The 14,985-nt window shown below is 38.0% G+C and overlaps 2 protein-coding genes across 2 annotated transcripts in view; both read right to left on the bottom strand.

Moving 5' to 3' along the window:
- dars1 (aspartyl-tRNA synthetase 1) overlaps window positions 1–9,370 on the bottom strand; it is a 28,543-nt gene extending 19,173 nt beyond the window's left edge. Inside the window, exons 1-5 of the mRNA XM_079358457.1 lie at window positions 9,195–9,370; window positions 6,285–6,387; window positions 2,480–2,509; window positions 2,189–2,246; window positions 895–987 (exon numbers count right to left, since the gene is read on the bottom strand). Coding sequence (XP_079214583.1) covers window positions 895–987; window positions 2,189–2,246; window positions 2,480–2,509; window positions 6,285–6,387; window positions 9,195–9,217 — 307 coding nt within the window. The 5' untranslated portion in view covers window positions 9,218–9,370. The remainder of the gene's footprint in view (window positions 1–894; window positions 988–2,188; window positions 2,247–2,479; window positions 2,510–6,284; window positions 6,388–9,194) is intronic.
- A 2,417-nt stretch (window positions 9,371–11,787) lies between these two features.
- Window positions 11,788–13,838, bottom strand: LOC306833213 (C-X-C chemokine receptor type 4-like). The gene is made up of 2 exons (XM_079358326.1): window positions 13,620–13,838; window positions 11,788–13,302 (listed from the first exon to the last, which is right to left on the bottom strand). The coding sequence occupies exons 1-2, from the start codon at window positions 13,668–13,670 to the stop codon at window positions 12,181–12,183; spliced, it is 1,173 nt and encodes a 390-aa protein (XP_079214452.1). The 5' UTR covers window positions 13,671–13,838; the 3' UTR covers window positions 11,788–12,180.
- Window positions 13,839–14,985: the final 1,147 nt, after the last annotated feature.

Raw genomic sequence — 14,985 nt, 5'->3', positions numbered from 1 at the left:
GATCATATTTTCTGAATCAATTTATCAACTTAACGTCAAAACAGGCAGCGAACAAACAACAAATCATCTTCAGAAAGATAAAGCAACATGTCGTTTAAATGTTTTTCTCTTTATTCCCGTGTGATCTTGGAGTTGCAGCTATCGCTGCTCTTGGGTGAGCCTGGTGGGTTACAAAACTTTTGAATAAATAAATAAATATATATATATATATATATATATATATATATATATATATATATCACACACACATTTTTTTTTTAGACAAAACAAAATAAACACAATGACACTGAAATAAACATTCGAGTAAAAGCCTTTACTTCAACAAGTAAACAGAGGGACATCGATGCTCGCGTCACTCGACATCACTGTCAGTTGTTTAAATTTTGAATGGTTCATCATTGTTTCAGTGCTGTTGGACAAATCACAGTGAGACCACTGCGTTTTTCTTTTTTCGCTCTTTTCAAGCATTAAAAGACTAGCCCGGGTGTCACTACCTGTGCACTGTGGAGTTCGTGATGGATGCTTTGCTGACAATGTCTGAACAACAGTAAATGCATATATAACAAAACTAAAAATTAACTAATGTTTAAATTGTTGGTTATTTGACTAACAGTTTAGTGTTTAAACATTTAGAAGACAGATCTCTATTTAGGGTTAAGTTACAGTTTTATAGTTACACAATATTCTCTGTCTTAAACCCTTTTCTAAATGAAACTCTGCAACATGGTCGCAATAGAGTTCCACTGTCATTTCACCTAAAGAAATTTTTATTGGCTGCATATCTTTATATTGGCAGTCTGGACAGGGATTTAGTTCAGTAGTGATAAAAATAAAAATAAAACAATATTAAATAAGAAAGTTGCAGAAAGAGTGAACAAAGAAGGGTGTTCTCACCTTTTGCTCTGCTGGTATGGACTCTGGCTCGCAACCAAATTAGTTGGTCTACCTTTTCAGGGGTAAGGTCTTTCACACGCACCAATGTCCTTTCTTGCTCACATTAACACAAACGCACCCACAAAAACACATGTATTACTTCAAAGCACCATAATGCAATTTTTTTCCAGCCTCAGGGCAAACATCTCACTCCCCTTCTGCTATCCCTGTAATCTCTCAAAGGTAGAAAGAAATGTGAGTAAGCATGGTTTTGCGTGTGAGGACACATAATAATAATGCTCAAATTACAGATATTCCTAACAAATAAGACACAATAAGAGGCCTGCTGAAAAGCCGTCTTAACTCACCCCTTCCCTCTCTGGGCTATATGACTAATTGACTCTAGTTTCACCTGTGTCACTCACTTATTATCAGCCAGCAGAAAAAGCAGACACTAAGGCTACACATTACAAAACAGAGCCGCCCTTTGGCTGAGAACTCTAAATCAACCCACATGAAAGTTCTCAAACCATCAGGCACCCACCCCCAAAGTCATAATGGCTGGGCTTAGCATGCAGGTAATGAATCACCCTTTGTTTTCTGCCATTTGAGCTCACAGGAAAAAAACTAAAAAGAGAGACCTGGCTCATAAATATGTTTGACTGCTGTCTTGATGTTTGGGAGCTATAGCATGGTATTTGTTACTGCAGTGATCACTGCTGCTATTGTCTAAAGTTAATCAAAGACAATTTGTATGATATTTATCAGTAATATACATTATCTTTTGATAGTCTGAGAGGTAATTACATACTTGAGTAATGACTTGAAGTGCAATTAACAAAAGGTGATAGAGGGAGTACAGATCAGCAAAATTATCTCAGATTTTGAACCAACCCTTGCTACACTCACCACGTTTGCAGTCACTTCTGTTTCTATTTGGAAACCTTCACCAAATAAAAATGTTTCAGTTCACTACAACTTAAGAAAAAACAATATAGAAACAAATACACACAAAAAACAAATACAGAAACATGATACATAGATAGATGGATGGATGGATGGATGGATGGAAGGATGGATGGATAGATGGATAGATAGATACAAACGAGGCTAGTACTAGATACTATGGGTATCTTGTTTGAAAGCATATTTAAAATACTGAGCAGGATGACCCACAGACGCATTTAAAAATGCCTAATGTGATGACTTTGGATAGGGTCAGGTTAAAAAATGTACATTTTTCTAAGCAATGAAAATGGTAGATTACTGGCTATTTGTTTTTCTAATGAGTTACAAAAGTAGTTCAAATACTAACCCAGTTTTTGTTGGGACTGAACCATATCTGATACTCCATACCGGTCCTTAGCAAAGTCCTGAAAAATAACAAGTACCAAATTCAATCAGTTCAGATAAGTTGTTTTCACTTGCTTCATAAAACATTACACTGACTTTGATGCATTAATATAATATTTCTATTGTTCTCAAACGCAAGTAAGTTAATTTTAATAATGTCTAATGGAAATTTTTAGGAATGCATCTATGAAAGAGGCTAAAAACATACAAAAACACAAGTGGACAAGCACTGTGAGTGTATGGAACCACTTACATCTTCCTCCGTGCTTTGTTGTTCAGCAGCCTAACGAAAACAAAGAGGTGATTAGTATTTAAATGTTATTGAAACAGCCAGGAAATGACAATAAGGAACGTTCTCAATTGAATTTAAACATTAAAAGTTCTAAAACCTTTCTAATAAAAGAGAACAGGTTAAAAGTATTGTCTACAACAGCTATGTTCACTGTTTTCATCTTGTGCTTAATGGGTATTAAATAAATTAATAAATCAGAGGTGGAAATCAGGGAGAGAGACATGCGGGAAAGGAGACACAGGCCGGACGCAAACCCGGGCCGCCCGTGTGAGGACGGCAGCCTCAATACATGGGGACGCGCGCACTGCCGCTGCACCACCAGCACCCCGACAACTTTCTTTTAACACTTTATTTTATTTTTAAATGTGGAGATAAATAATAGAGATTGGTAAAGATTTTCCTTCTTTTTATCCGATTATTCAAACCACGAATATTCCACATGGCTAGATTTAGACCTCTCCTTTTTTTCCTGTCTAATTACAGAGTATTGATGTACAAAAAAGTTGCAAAATAAAGACTCTTTCAAGTGGCTCATGTTCTAATGACCAGAAATGGTTTGATACTGAACTCAGACAAGACTGAAGTTAGGGTACTTGGCCCTAAACACCTCAGAGAGACTTTATCTAATGATATAGCTGTCCTTAATGGCATTAAGGCTGGTTCACACGGCAGGATAATTAGGCACCGATTCTCCCCTTCCGATAATCTTAAAGACGCCCCGATCATCAAATGTTATCATAAAATAATCGTATAAAATAATCCTGTCGTGTGTGGTGTGTTAGGACTGCTCTTGTCTGATTGGAAGGACGTTGGGACCGCTCCGATCTCAAATCAGAGATATTCATCATGTTGGATTGTTTTGGCCCGATAAAAAAATTGTTTGGGACGAACTGAAATTTCCCCCGGGACCCCCCCGGGATGAAGGGCATTTGTTGTTCCTTTAACTACTGTAACTAAGTAAATGAGATACCAAACCGCCAGCTGACTACAACTCAGCACATCTCCTCTATCTGCTATATAATATGCATCTATTTTAGTTACTGTGCGCGAGACCTAATAAACGTGAACATTCTAAAATATTCCCTCCGCAGTTACCGGTCCATCTATCACCTCATTCACAAACAGTTTCAGCGCGACGTCACTTCTAAACACAATAGCCTGTCATGCTTATGCGCTCTATCACCAGCGTTCCTCAGACTGTAGCCAAACATGTCATTATTGAACAGTTCCGTCTTTTCCGAAAACAATGTCCTGCACAGGCGTACAGTTAGCTGGTTTACCTGCAGAGCAGCGCTAAATGCGTCCTCGAATTACTCAGCAGAGAAAGCACAGATCCATGATCCATATAAAAGTCAGTGACAGAGTTAGATCCTGATAATAAGGACACGTAGAAGAACAGACTGCCACGCTCATACTGAAAGTCGTTAAACTGAGTTCACTCAGTTAAACAACCAGAAACTTCTTACTGCTCAACTCAGACAAGACTGAAGTTATAGTGATTGGACCTAAGAACCTTAGAGAGACTTTCTCTGCCGATATGACGGCCCAGTAGTATTAGCGTAGCCTGTAGTACCACTGTTAGGAACCTAGGAGTTCTATTTGATCAGGATATGTCCTTTGATTCATACATTAAACAAATTTCAAGGACAACTTATTTTCACCTTCGTAATATCTCTAAGATCAGACAGATCCTGTCCCAAAATGATGCTGAAAAATTAGTTCATGCATTTGTTACCTCCAGGTTGGATTACTGTAATTCTATTTTAGCAGGGTGCTATGGTAAATCTCTAAAGACCCTTCAACTCGTCCAAAATGCTGCAGCTCGTGTTCTTACTCTAGAACTAGGAAAAGGGACCACATTACTCCTGTATTGGCTTCTCTCCATTGGCTCCCTATAAAATCTAGAATAGAATTTAAAATCCTTCTTCTCACTTACAAAGCTCTAAACGGTCAGGCACCATCCTATCTTAAAGAGTTAATTGTACCATACTATCCGACAAGAACATTACGTTCCCAGAATGCAGGCCTGCTCGTGGCGCCTATGGTCTCTAAAAGTACTATGGGAGGTAGAGCCTTTAGTTATCAGGCACCGCTCCTTTGGAATAGTCTACAAGTTGGGGTCCGGGAGGCAGACACACTTTTAAGAATAGACTTAAAACTTTTCTTTTTGATAAATCTTATAGTTAGGGCTGGCTTAGGACCAGCTCATAGTTATGCTGCTATAGGCCTAGACTACTGGGGGAACTGGCACCAGGATCTCTTATCTCTCTTTCCCTCTTTCTCTCGCAGCTTTCAAATCTTATTACTGCTTGTCACTATCTTTATATTCTAACCTCTCCTTTTTCTGGGAGCTCCTGAGCTCTCTTAGGTTCCTTGGGACTGTTGGTGAGGATGGCCTGCCCAAACAAACGTAGTGGCGAGGAAACACCGGGAGCAAAACAACAACAACTCACCTCCATATCATCATGTAGCAAGTACAGTTCATGCCCTGTAGTCTCCACACATCTAACCAACACCACTTTTTAAAACGCGTTTTTTTTTTTCAGATAAAAACACAGCACAAAACGATCCCTATTGCATCCTCTTATTCCGTTTGTTGACTCTGGAATCCTGTTTGATCTCAAGAGGTTTGCGAGGTTCCCTGTCTGATCGGGGGACGTTCGCGAGTCAAAATCGGTGTGTGGTGTCTTGATTTTGCCGTGTGGCACCACACACTGTACGACCAAAACTGTAAAACCTCTGACTATTTATTGCCATGCGTGTGGTCTCTAAGGTTTGGGAAATCGACCGACAATTTTCAATTCCTGCCGTGTGAAACAGCCTTTAGCTTGTCATCTAGCACCAGTGTTAGGAATCTTTCCTAAGATGTTTCCGTTTATCCCTTTGCTCACTTCAGTAAAAAAATATTTTTTCAGTACATAACTTGCCAGTATTTTTTTGTAATTTTACTTCACCATCGTGAAAGTCAGACTTCTGGGCTTCCTGTTTAGTTTAGGTTCTTTGTGAAGTGAGTAAAGTTAGATCATGTGTTTTGCACAGTTTTGAAGAGCTATCCTGTGGCTTACTAGCCAGCAGAGAGAAGTTAACTTCTTTGCCTAAGTTGTACTATAAGTTTACAGATGAATAGTTCATTATATTTTAACAAAACAAGGTTAATTGTCGTCAGACTTTTTTTTTTTTTTTTTTTTTTGAGTCGGTCCAAAATGAACATTCACTTTTCAACACCATCCTAAGGCTTGGTAAGACAAAAATGTCAAGCCCTTAACATGACTTGCTGATCAAACCAAGTAAGTGTATAATAATCTAAAAAATCTAATCTAATAATAAATAAATAAAAAAAGACTTGAATTTCCCTCGGGATCAATAAAGTATCTATCTATCTATCTAATTCAAATGTACCTGTCTCTCTCTCTGTCTCATTGACTTATAGCAAAAAAGGTTATACTTAAAAAGTGTCTTTTATTTGTAATTATCATATTTTTCTATAGTATATGTCAGCATGTTGAAGCTAATTATTAACACTAGCTTTAGAAAGATGAAGGGGACAGTATAATAATCCTATGTGAGACACTACTAATATCCATACTTTTGTAGGTTTGACGTCAAGATAAATTAACAGGTTAGAATACTTTAATACATTTGCCTTCCCTGTAGCTAAGAGACCCTGTTGTACCCACACTGCCCACCAGAACCACCTATCAAAGCTTTACCAGCTGTAAGAGGAGGCTACGGATATGAAACAACAAAGGAGAGAATAAACACTGACAAGCTTGGCCTGTTTCTCAGCCTTCTTTGCAGCTTTTTCCACTTCCTTTTGCTGTTTCTTCAGGCCTTTCTTTGACTGAGCTTGCTGCTCCTCCTCCATCGCTCTGAAACAGGAAGAGAAACAAAAAAAACAAACATTTAGCTCCACTTCCAGCCTCTAGTGCTTCCCATGAGTTTGTTTTTAAATGCCTGGGAATATTAACTATTACCACCTTCAGCTTTTAATTAAGTGATACCTTTATCCTATTGTTACTTTAAAAGATGTTGTGGCCTCTGTAAATGGAGTGTTGTTCATTAGGATGGCAGAAAACAAGATAATCAGGAATTAAGATTAGCAGTATGGCTTCTTTAAAAAAAAAAATGCAGTAGTGTCAGCCCCTGGTTCTCATCCATTGAAATATTTGTTAAGAATAAAGTAATATCGGGGTCGCCGGTGGCGCAGCGGCAGTGCGCGCGACCCCACGTATTGAGGCTCAGTCCTCGCGCGCGGGCGGCCCGGGTTCGCGTCCGGCCTGTGGCCCATTTCCCGCATGTCTCTCCCCACTCTCTCTCCCCCTTTCTGACTCTATCCACTGTCCTCCCTCTACAATAAAGGCAAAAAGGCCGAAAACAAAACTTAAAAAAAAAAAAAAAAAAAAAAAAAAGAATAAAGTAATATCTTGGATGTCATAAGCACTACCACCCCCTCCCTCCAAACTGAAAACATGATACGCCATTATATGAGGTCAAAGACTAAAAGGCTCTAAAAGATAAAGCTGGAATAAAAGGTGGTATCAGATTTAGGGCACAGTCATACTGGCAATCCATACCGTGCCAAAGCACGCTGCAAGGCAAATGTCCACCTCTGTTGGGCAATAAAGATTTATTCTATTCTATGAAGTCCAGTTTGCTTGGCCAGTGTGAGTGCTCTGTACAGTGCTTGGGCAAGGTACACTTCCTTGGCTTTGGCACAGTACACTTCATGCACAAGCATGCGGGTACACAACGCTGACAGCCTTCATTATAGAGAAATGCTGAGTTTTATGGCTGTATCTGACTAACATGTCTCAAAAAAAAGCCACAAATTAGCTGTCATATTCTCCATGTGATTCTCCAATGTGCGGACACAAATGTTTTATTTTATTATTTTACGGATGTAGCTGATTAAGCGACTCAAAATAAGCCACAAAGCAGTCCCTCCAGGAAGTCGCAATTTCAACCAATCGCCGCGATTTCTGGGTGACCTTGCAATTTTGTCCAATCACTGCAAATTTGAACAATCAAAATAGTTTTCCCCATGATAACAGTTTGTTAACAAAGTGCTGACACTGCTCCATTACTTTTTACTGCATGTTTAACATTTGAGATCATAAACCCAGCAGACACGGAGCATAGACGATCTGGGTACAAGATACAATCTGTAGAAAGATTTAAAATACAAGGAATATCATACATTTTGAAAAGAGCAAACATGAAGTCAACAGCGCCTTTCGGAAAAGAGTAAAGAGCTCGGCGCGGCCACACAAAAATGACTGTGTGTGTGTGTTATTTGTGTGTGTGTGTGCATGAATGTGAAGTTAATGAGTTAGGCAGATATGTTTCAAAAAGTAAATCGCTCTGCTCAGGTTAAAGCTGCCGTGAAATCAGGCATTTAAGGCCGCAACAATCTCCCCAGAAGTCCGCAAAGTCCTGGAGGGACAGACAAAGTAAAGCGCCGTTTCGCAACAGTACAGTTTGGTACAGTTTGGTTCGATTAAGCCTGATCCCATTGGCTTTTCCACAGCCACCCATGCCCTATTTGGTGGGCGGCGTGTAAGCCGGATGACGATAGCCATTACGTAAAAAGCTTCATTTGATAACTGCTAACCGCTAACAGATAACTAATAAATTCAACAAAGGAGAAAAACAGAACAGACAAAACCTACAATTGAAAACATCAAGCAGTTTATCCACTTTGTAATTGGCATGTGGATCTTTGTTACAAAACTCAATCAAGCTTTGTTTCAGAGAAGTTTGAGTGTGGTGAGGAGAAATACAAACGTAAATAATCGGCTGTGTATGATTTAAACACGTCGGGGTTTTGTTTACTGTTGACGCACGGGAAGTGACAATTCTTTAAACCAATCAGCGGACTGCAGTGTTTAGCTCCACCTTTTCGGGCCAACTAAATAAAGTGATATGACAACACATATCCAACAATGGATTAAAAAAAAAACAATGCAAGAAAAAGAACAGTTACACACAGAAAAACATCACACAAATTAGCCTTTTTTTCATGAGACACAGCTATCCAAAGAACTTCTTGACAGGGAAAATGGTCTTTTCAGGCAATTATTTGTAGTACGAAAGTAAAGGACGCTTACCATATCTGAACTTGTACAGTAATATGTTTTTTTAAGAAGCTGGTATACTTTATGGGGTATCAGTCCGTATAACTTTTTTCTGCATCATAATTTAATATCACTTGAAAGCTATGGGATTTTTATTTGTGTTCTAAAACAATATGTATTAATAGTATAACAGTTCTACATGTTTAACTCATAGGACACCTTAAAAGCATCTCACATGTAGTTCGTAGCTTTGCCAATCGCATATGAAGACAGAAGCCATCAGTCCGGGTCAATAATTACAAACGTTGGTATTCTCAATCGCGTTTTGCGAGTGCAGTTAATTAGCCAGTAGACCAGCTCAGATTTCGAGCAATATAAGACTTTACGTAGTGGACAATCAATCAACGCTAAAACAAGAAGCACTCTATACGACAGGTTCGTGAAACGGTTAGATGATGCAATCTGCTGCGTGTCGACGTAACGCTAGCTTGTAGCAATTGGCCGAATCACCACAATATGTTTGCAGCGTGTTAAAAAGGTACACATGTGATGGGTTTATATTTGAGCTATGACATGCATGACTTTCAAACATTTCAACATACCCCTTTACTGTCTCTTTAGTCATGTCGATTTAGTTCCTTGGCTAAAAAGGAGAGAAAGTTTCACCGCACTCTGACAGTGAGGCACCACATCAGCTGTTCACAGCATGCACAGGCGCAGGAAATAACCTATTTGGACGAAGCACAACACCGGATGCTTTCTGTCCGTCCAGAAACGTAGTGCAAAAGTGTAGATCCGACTCATTTATTGCGCACGGGCTCGAAATAAATATATAAAGAAGGAGAAAAAGCTTTGCTCCGGGGTAAATTTTATGTAGTCTGCATGCTATATACATAATGCTATATGTTGGGAATGGGATCATGTTATGCTCAGTAGCAGTATCTTTAAACTGCATATGCCTTAAGAGTAAGAATACGTATTCAATAGGCTATATCACCTTTAAAGGGATGTCTGCTACTGAGCATAACATGATCCCATTCCCAACATATATCACCTTTAAAGGGATGTCACAAACAAAAGCTGGTAATGTTTTTGGGTGAAACCTATGTAGGTTTGCGTTATGGAGTTAAATGGAGAGTATGACAATGGATTAATCTCCTTGAATTGTTTTTAATCCAGTGTCCCTGTGTTAAATGTATCTGCCAAATGTATATAATATAACATTTGTATTTTTGCATTAAAATAACCGTATTTTCTCTTCTTGTAAAAACGTGTTGAATGCATGGACTGTTAAATTTAAATGGATGAAACTACAGTGATGTCTCCCATCTGTTACTGCAGGGGGGCTTTGGAATCCCATACTTTTCAACTTTAAGTCAACTTAATGAAAGGCTAAAAGCTGGAGCTGAGACAGGCTTTAAGCCTTTGGAAGTCTGATACAACTATTGGCCTTCTTAAAAACGCATATCCTTCATACACTAAATATTGAATTTCTGTCTCTCTGCCTAACCCGATTGATTCACCTGCATGTGTTTCTCACTACCTCCCCATCATAATAATAATAATAATATTAATATATATTCTCTGTTTCGGAAAGGCATTGGCTCCAGTCAATGTAATGTCATATTGTCATTGTTAAATCATTGTAAAAAAATATAAACTGGAATACTGTATTTGCTTCTTTAAGATGTTAATCAATATATAAAACTGATCAGTCTGATAACGTAACACATTTTTGTGTAATGTGTATTTTTGTTTGATTTAACGTTTATACACCTGGCTGTTCTGCGCTATGTTACTATTTGTATATTGTTCTTGTATGTCTATGATATGTCTTCAATGAAGATTTTAAAAAGTGTTTTAAATGGCAAAAAAACAACAACATTACCTGAAGTAGGCCTATACCTATACTAAATTCTAACACATCCATAGCATGAGTGGGGCTCAATAGATTCAATTATTTTGCCAGGTTACAGACTTGAGCACTGTGTAATTTCAAGTATCCAGCAACCTTTACATCAATGGTCATGTTCAACTGAGAGTGATTTGGTTTGAATACAGTTGGGGGTTAGGCTTTTTCCAGGCTTAGGGCCAGAAGAGCTCTCGAAACAGGAAAAGCATTTCAGCTGTTTGCCTTTATAACCAAAACAATGAAATCATTAGTGATGTAGGTGACTGCCCAATCAGTGTAATATGTTGAGCTCTAACTAAAGCTTGAGTTGAAATAGCAAAAAACAGTGCCTATCTAGACACTTAAATGCTTTGTTTTAACGTATATGCTCCATGGTAAAATCGTTATAATGATTGATTCCAGCAAGCAACTTTAACTTTTCACAGTAAAAACAGTTGCAAGAGATTCATCTAGACAAATAAAACCAATCACAGATCTGTCTCTGGCAACATTAAGGCAACATTGTTTTTTATGCAAATTCAGGAAAATGTTGGAACATATTAAATTGAAAAGGCACTTTTTGTTGTATTCTGTTTCACTGTAAGAGACTTGCACCCCAAAATGTACATCACCCCCATGGCTTAACAGGGGGCCATTCACACCTTTGTTTTACATGTAAAGCTATGGAAATGCTTTTAACTGCAGTCTCGAATGAGTGAGACTGGAGTGAATGGATGGTTGCCTTGCATTGCATATGATGATTTATTTCTCCAGGCCTTCTATTGTTGTGTACTTCCTTTGGTCTCTAACTTGAACATTACTCCCATTTCAGCTAGTTATAATCTCTATGGTGTCTTGGGTCCATCAAAAGACCAGTGGGATTGCGTGTATTTGAAACTTTTCCTGTCTGTCTCATCTCGCAACTTAATAATTCCAACACACTTAATACAACAATGCTGTTAATTTAAAACAAAAATCTACTTATCTCCAATCAAATTTACAGTATGATTAATTGTAGGCTACTGTTTCACAGACTCAGAGAAAGTGAAGTCAGAGAACATGCTAATTTTCTCTCTCAAGGGAGCATATGGAGTCTTATTGTTAAAGAGAATCTTTGTTGTGCAACTCAAGATGTAAAAGTGAACAGATGTTCTTGCAATGGCAGTGACTGGCTGTTAAGTGCTCCTTCTGCTATTTAGTTAGATTAGGTGGAGACATCTGTTAAGAAACAACCCCCTACACTCTCTTAAAGGCACACCCTGAGGGAAGGAAGGGCTGGAAATACAAATTACACACAACAGTCATTATGAGAAACAGAAATTTTATTTGTACATTAAAAAAAATGGTAAAAAAAAAAAAAGCAGCATGCAACCTATTTCTTTTACAAATTGTCCAGTGTGAATGAAGGGAAATAAATAATTGCTTTCAGGTAATTACACAACTTAAGTGCAAACATACAAATTAAAACTATATACAGTTATACAAGTAGCTATCATCCCTGACACAGAAAGGAAAGCAACACAGATGAGGGAAATGTCTCTTGATATCAATAGAACCCTTCACAAACATCAGAATTGCAGTTAATGAGTCAAAAGTCTTTAATGGACAACAACTCCTTTTATACATTAAAAAATGTCTGAAGTTATTTAACATTGATTTTTTTCCAAGGAGAAAGTCACAAGGTCTGAATTTAACTGTTAACTTGAAAAAACACTTGAGGATTCAGACTCAGTTGACACAGATGAAATTGGCCCTCTTTTTTTTGTCATGAGAATCACTTTCTGACTTGATCTGCTGTTAGCTGTTAGTGCACTCCTTGCCGATTTCTTGAACTTTACTCCCAAGAAAGCATAGAGGATCGGGTTTAGGCAGCAATGAAAATAGGCCAGTGCCTCAGTGATGGATATCCACTTCTCCACACCTTGTTGCAGTTCACAGGAGGTTGAGACAATGTTTAGCATCATGAGGGTGTCCAAAAAAATGCCAACACAGTAGGGCAGCCAGCAGGAGAAGAAACACAGGATGAGAATGACTGTGGTCTTTAATGCTTTCTTCTTCAGGGCCTGTCCTTTGGTGCCTTCCGACAGCTTGGCGATGATGATACAGTAACAGATTAGTATGACAAGGCCAGGAAGAATGAAGCCCACCAAAATATGTTGGAAGCGGAAAACAACAGTCCATATGAGACTGGTTTCCTGCGGGTAAATGCGCTGGCATATTATCCTGGAGTCTGCAGTCTCCATGCTTTGGGCTGTAAAGAGGAAGTTTGAAGACCCTGTGTTTCGCACCCTTGCGAACACCAGGTCAGGTACAGTCAACACAGCTGCAGGCAGCCAAACACCCACATAGATCACTCTGCTTGCAAGCAGCTTTCTTGTGGTTTGGCTGTTTGTGGCCCTAACAACTGCCAAGTATCTGTCTAGACTGATGAAGGCCAGAATTAACACACTGCTGTACAGGTTGACTGTGTAGATCGAGTGCACAAACACACAGAGAAAACCTCTGAAGTACCAGGTGCTAGCTGCATCCACAGCCCAAAAAGGCAACGTGAGGACAAACATTAGGTCAGCGACAGAGAGATGAAGCCGGTACTTGTCTGTCATTGTTTTAACCCTTTTCTGGAAGCCAATAACAACAACGACTAATCCATTTCCAATGATACCCAGAATAAATATAATTCCGTAAACTGTAGGTAGGAAGATCTTGTTAAAGTTGTTGCTGAGTGCACTGCCGCATGGCTCCTGGAAGTCCAAGTCAAAGTCTCCAGACTCCTCTGAGGTATTGTCAGTAATGTTGTCAAACATATCAAAGGAAATAAACTGAAAGAAAGAGAGATCGAAAGTGTTACAATTATATTGGTAACTTCAAAACAGATTCTAAGGAATGAAATGACAACATTCTTTGTTTCCAAACTGTATTTTTTGCTTCTTCATTCTTTTTTTCTTTAATAAATAAATGTTCTTGTTCTATTGTAAGCTGAATTTATTTGAAATGAGACAACTCTTTGTGGTGAATAACACCATTGTAGACCTAGATGGAAGTTATAAACGCTAATCGCATTTAATTAAATGAATAAGTAATGTCCAACAAAAACGGATCTAACTGTTGCTCAAGTGAATACAGAAAAAAAACTCACCTCCATGATTTTCACGCGATGATCGTGTAACATGTAAAGCAGGATGATCATTAACGTGTCTCTCAGCAAAAATCTCTCTAAATACTGAATCCTCCCCCTCCCCTCCCCAACGTAGGCGGAGCAGGAGCCGCAGGATGCACTCTCAAAAACGTGTAAAATAGGAAACCTGCAAAGACAACTCAGGCCGTATTGCGGAAGGCAGTTAAACGTCTGCCCCCTAACCGAATATATCTCCAATGTTCTTGAAAAATTCAAACACATGCCTTGGAAATAAAGTCGAGGACACGTATTATCGCACTAAATGCTACTACATAGGCCTATAGGCAATAGCGTCCCATAGGATGTAAATCCTGTAAAGTTTTAAAAAACTGTAAACTGAATTATACATTATTTTCGGATGTATCAGCTATGTAGCCTCTAATTTTTTATTTACCTTTCGTTGGTTTGTTGGTAATTCACCGTTTTTTTACAGCTTCATGTGAATCTTTACGATTAATATATATATATATATATATATATATATATATATATATATATATATATATATATATATATATATCACATTGCACGTACTATGATATACTGAACATCAACAAATTACACCCAGCAGATTTTAAAATAAACACATTTTAATGTTGCAGTCATGTTAGTCAGTCATTTTTTTTTTTATGGATAAAAAAGAAAACATTGCATCAGGACATCTCCAAATTGGTGACAGGGAAGTAAAACAATTGGCCTACATTTTCTCCATAATTCAATATTATTTTGATATTTTAACACAACATGGATTACAAATTCAATAAACAATAAGTCAGAATTCACATGAATAATATGTCAGCAGATTTAAATTTAAGCAAAATTAAATATGGATGCTGATGATTGATCCTGGCTCTTTGCCATTCTGAAAATCTGTTAGACCTCGGGGGAGCAGAACAGTGGAATCTGCAGCTAACAGAAAGGCCACTGTATTTATATGATGCTATTATCAACAAAATACACAGATGGCTGCTCCTTCTCCTTATTGCAAGCATATCCAGGATCTATTCTTTGATTCTACAGAATTTTTTAAATAACCAATAATTTACCCCTCTACAGATGCAAGTTTCACTGACTCGTGTTTTTTTCCAGTCTTTTGGTTTGCAGCTTACCATTTTTCCCAAGGTAGTAGATTATTTTTATTTATTTTTTATTTTTTAAATAAGAGTCGTTTTGATATGATCGGGCTACATGATGCATAATCAATAATGGAGTGAACATGTTTTGCTTATATAAGAAATTATAGAAATCAGTGTTTTTGATATTGATAAATAAAGATGAATTCCTGAGAATGTGTAAATGGAAACTGGGTGTTTTAAGGGTTTACAAA

Source organism: Symphodus melops (genome assembly GCF_947650265.1).
Source record: "Symphodus melops genome assembly, chromosome: 12".
In the NCBI taxonomy this organism is placed as follows: Eukaryota; Metazoa; Chordata; class Actinopteri; order Labriformes; family Labridae; genus Symphodus; species Symphodus melops.
The sequence above is the reverse complement of the archived record's forward strand: the minus strand, read 5'-3'. Positions and strand labels throughout refer to the sequence as shown.

Coding starts and splice junctions, on each gene's coding strand:
- LOC306833213 (XM_079358326.1), bottom strand. CDS start 13,670: ATGATCATCCTGCTTTACATGTTACACGATCATCGCGTGAAAATCATG. Junction 13,303..13,619: donor ATCGCGTGAAAATCATGGAG/GTGAGTTTTTTT, acceptor TCTTTCTTTCAG/TTTATTTCCTTTGATATGTT.